The 4449-nt window shown below is 54.3% G+C and overlaps 1 protein-coding gene across 9 annotated transcripts in view; it reads left to right on the forward strand.

Annotated features, from left to right (window-relative positions):
• The window catches only part of Tcf7 (transcription factor 7), a 25958-nt gene extending 21814 nt beyond the window's left edge, over positions 1-4144 (forward strand). For 3 of the 9 annotated variants that reach the window (XM_010639726.3, XM_010639729.3, XM_010639730.3), the window contains 2 exons: positions 360-408; positions 2557-2722. In XM_010639726.3, the coding sequence (XP_010638028.1) occupies positions 360-408; positions 2557-2636 (129 nt within the window). In that variant the 3' untranslated portion in view covers positions 2637-2722. Of the gene's footprint in view, positions 1-359; positions 409-1256; positions 1333-2533 lie in introns of all 9 variants that reach the window. The other 6 variants (XM_033761566.1, XM_033761567.1, XM_010639728.3 and 3 more) reach the window with 4 other exon arrangements.
• The last annotated feature ends 305 nt before the right edge of the window (positions 4145-4449 follow it).

Raw genomic sequence — 4449 nt, forward strand, 5'->3', positions numbered from 1 at the left:
GGCGGGCACCCTGGGAGGGAGAGCAGAAGTACTACCCTGACATCACAGGGGAGGGCCGGAGGCCTCCCACGGCCAGCGCCCCTAAAAGGGAGCCCACGTTGCTTTCCATTTACAGGGGGCTGGGGCACATGGGGAAGAAGGGGCCTAGCAATGTCTTTTAGGAGACCATGTTGGGAGAGGGAGGAGCCCCAAAGTGTACCCCACAGTGGCCCAGCAATAACTGGTCAAGAAACACCCCTAGGGCCTTTAGTAGGAGCGGACTCTAGGCCCTGAAGCCATGAGCAGTCGGCCAGGCAGCAGGCTGGCAGCGCCCGGTGTGTACTTCTAGCTCCGAGTATCCCTCCCTTTGCTCCCCGCAGGGGAAGAAGAAGAGGCGCTCGAGGGAGAAGCACCAGGAATCTACCACAGGTAAGGCCTTGCCTCGGAAGGAGTGGAGGCTGCTCTCCGTGCCCCCATTTCCAGACCAGCCCTGCTGGTCATTCACTGCCTCTGAAAACAAGGCCTGCACCTTATGAGTCCAGTTTCTCTGCCAAGCGCAGCTGTGCCAGTCCCGTGAGACCAGTGGAGGCTGACTCATTTGGCAGGTGGTGTGTCCCTGCCACCTTTGCCAGCCCTGTTCACAGCTGGCCTCTCCCAGAGAGCTTAGGAAGTAACTGTGGCTCCACGCCTAACTGCATTGCACCCTGCCTAGGCCTACTGAGGTGGGCAGCAGGAGTGGGCTGTGGGGCCTGGCAGCTTCTCCGTCACTACTTCCTGTCCTGCCATTTCTCAGGGCAATTCAAAGCACTCTAGAGGATTCAGGGAGCCCATATGCTGCTGCAGGCCTTCCTGTGAGCCAATTCCTGAGGATTCCAGACTCCACATCCATGACTCTTAGTTGTGCTGGCCCATTCCTAGCTTGCAGCTTTGCTGTGTAGATGCAGCAGGTGGGGAGGTGGTAGGCTGCTCCAGAGCAGAGCCCCCACGCCACCCTGAAACAGCCCGAGATCCCTCTGCAGTCTTCCATCCCGCCATCCTTCCCACTCTGCTGCCCGGTAGGGAATTCGCCTTTCCTGACACCTTGCTGTGGGCCCTAGGGCTCTCACTGGGGCTGGCTGTGCCCTGGAGAGGTCCACTCTGCCTGTGGGGTCTGTGGGGTGTCTGTAACTGGCTAACACTGATGTTACCTCTTCTTTCTGGGCCCTGCTCTGCCCTGCTGCCTGCCTGCCTGCCTCCTCGCCCTCTGCCATTCTCTGCCTCTCTGGCATGGCTGTAAGCAGACCCTGGCTCACCTAAGAAATGCCGTGCTCGCTTTGGCCTCAACCAGCAGACGGATTGGTGTGGTCCGTGCAGGTGGGTTTGTCCCCACCATCCTCCCCCGTGCTTTAAGCTGCTTCCCTGACTGCACGTGTTCTGCTGGGCCTGCAGCCCCCTCCTCAGCCCCTCAGGTTCCCCTATCTCCTGGGCACGCTAGGGGCCATGTCCTAAGAATGTCAGTGGGCACGGGACGTAGCTTGGAGAGAAAGTCGCTTGGTTCTAGGTAGGAAAGCAAACTCAAGACAGGTGCTTCCGGTGCTAGCCAGAGTTAGCAGGCCCTCAGCAGAAAAGCCTCATGTTCGGCTCAGGGGGCCTGCCCCCCCCCTGCTTCCAGACTTCAGTCACGGGCTGCCAGCTTCACTTCTTCATAGTGGAACCCCTCCCTATACAGGCCTGAGTCCTTCAATCTGAGGTTAAAAAGAGGGTGACCTCAGAGAACCAATTAAATGACCTGGATGCCACCAGCCATGACGTTGCTATCTTGTGCTTCCTGAGACCAGAGGGGTCGGGGAGAGCAGCGGTGAATACCTGCGGGCGTGAAAAGCTTTACCTGCCAAGTGGTTAAAACTGCCTCGTTGAGGTTGAGACCAGGCCTTAGCAGGGCCAACACTGAGGGAACTGCAGTAACTAAGGTCAGTGGCTCTGAGGAGCTGTGTCCAGCCCTTCCAAAGGAGGACTTGGTCACAGGGCCAGGAGTATTGTGTGCATTGTGCACAGTGGGAAGCAGCAGTGTCCTCAGAAGCCTTATTCCGTCCATCCATACTACTCAGAACAGTGTGAGCCCGAGAACTCTCGGGTGGTAATGGATGAGCCACACCGCCCATTTCATCTTCTCTTCACCCAGCTCCAATGGCTGGCATCGCTCACCCCCCCCCAAAGTCATAGGCACTGTAGCCCCCTTGTTTTAATGCAGATCTCGCTAGTCTCATGGGTCCTGCAGATCTGAGTCCCACAAACACATGATGCCTAAGTTCAGAGACACACCGGATGCCTCTCCTGGAAAACCACAGGCAGCCCATGAGCCTAGCAAGAGGCGCCCTCTGCCACCTTGTGGATGTCCTGGGAACTGCACCCCATAGGCCTGGGCCAGGCCCTGGGTTGTAGGGCTGATTCAGGTCTGAAGGCACAGGCATGCCACCCAAGTCCTGGGGAGAGGGGCAAGAGGTCAGCCAGGCCTGTGCAAGGACAGCATTTTTTGGTTGTGGTGTATGACTATGAATTCACCCTCTGTTTACAGATAACTCTCTTCACTATTCCTAGGAGGAAAAAGAAATGCATTCGGTACTTACCCGGAGAAGGCCGCTGCCCCAGTCCCGTTCCTTCCGATGACAGTGCTCTAGGCTGCCCCAACTCCCCAGATCCCCAGGACTTGCCCTCATACCTTCTGCCACCCCACTTCCCCACAGAACCGCTTGCTAGCCCTGTGGACCCTGCACCAACATCCCCAGGTCTCTCTGCTGCTCTCAGCCTCCCAGCCCTTGGACCCTCACAGGCCCCGTGCAGCACCCTGCAGAGCACACAAGTTCAGCAACAGGAATCTCAGAGACAGGCAGCCTAGCACACACAGGACACCAGGCCCCTGGGTGCCTCCTCCAGGGGCATAGGCCCAGCCCTGAGAGGGAGCGCAGAGGCCCTTTTAACCCCTCAGCATCCAGGCCAAGAGGCTAAACAACTGCGTGAACCTGAGGCCATCAATTGAACGCTCCAGTCTGTCAGCCATGTCATCTCATTAAGGACACCCTGGTGACTGCGGCAAGCTGCATCTGTTTTAACAATCAGATGCCTCTGCCTTCCTTGCTTTTCTGCTGTAGGTCATAAATGGACTGGACAGAGCCCACCTACCTTCGCTACCAGTGCCTCTCCTGTCCCCCTCTGCCATACCCTCCCCATATCAGACACTTCATGGACCACGAATGACCTGGTTTATCAAACGTGAGCATGGCAACAACCACAAAGCTCAAAAAGACAGCGGGTCTCCAGGGCCTGGAGAAGCCCTATGTACAGAAAACCAGCTGCTATCTATATGCTAGATAGCTGGACTAGAGTGAAGCCTTCTACCATGTTCTCAGGAATTTGTAAGAGGAACAGGGCATGGAGTAAGTTTAGGCCCATCCACAAGGCAATGAGAATAGCTGAACCCTGTCCTATCAGGCTAGCGTGGGTGGTGGTGGCTCTTGTTCAGATTACTTGGAAGTTTCCTAAGAAGCTCTGAAAACAAGGCCGCAGGCACAAAGAGACAGGCTGCTTAGTATCAACAGCTGGACAAAGTATGGCCCAACTCCAGTGTGTATCCCTCTGGTTAGGGTTCTTTTTTTCAGATTCACTTCAGCTTATCAGTGTGGGTGGAGCCAACTCTTAGGCAGCTGAGGGCAAACCTCGACTTCCAACACCAGCTTTTCCAGCATTCAGAGCAGTCAGCTTCAGTATTCCCTTAGGACCGCAGGCAGGACCACTGCAACTAAGGCTGAGTCCAGAAACCGCTGGGGATGGGTGCAAGTTTTTTTTACCAGCCTGCCCTGACCCATTTTGAGCCAAGCTTCAACCCTGAGCCTTGAAAAACAAGTCTTTTTTAATTTAATTTTTTTTGGGGGGGGGCCTCCTCACTGTACGTAACCTGAAGCCAAAGAAAAAGGGCTGTCTCTGTATTCACACATATCCCTCAATAAAAGCCTTTAGTCCCCCATGCAGAATCCAAAGCTCACATATTCTAGTATAGTGTTGCAACAAATTTTAGAAAAATGGATCGATGTAGCAAAGTATTTTTATATTGTTAATGCATTACCATAGAAAAAAATTTTTTTAAATGAGAATAAAGATACTTTTTATTGGGTCTGTTTCAAAGCCTGATCCTGAAGAACAAGCTGTTTCAATAACAGAGCATGGCATTCAACATGGATGGCACTTTCCTCTTCCATGCAGTCACGAGACTCAGTTTAATCTTGTGGTCACACATTCCTAAGACTTCCAACCTACAGAAACCCGGGGTCACCCTTATCCCTCCCTTAAAAGGACCTGGGCCCTGTTCCACCCAGCTGGACTCACATTATATATAAACTCCCATTTCAAACCCTGCCTTTATCCTCTGACCTACAGCTGATGCAGCCCGGACTGCTCTCCCCAGTGCCCTTATGAACCCTGAAAAGACACAATCAG

Source organism: Fukomys damarensis, unplaced genomic scaffold, assembly GCF_012274545.1.
Source record: "Fukomys damarensis isolate Sample0158 unplaced genomic scaffold, DMR_v1.0_HiC HiC_scaffold_9, whole genome shotgun sequence".
In the NCBI taxonomy this organism is placed as follows: Eukaryota; Metazoa; Chordata; class Mammalia; order Rodentia; family Bathyergidae; genus Fukomys; species Fukomys damarensis.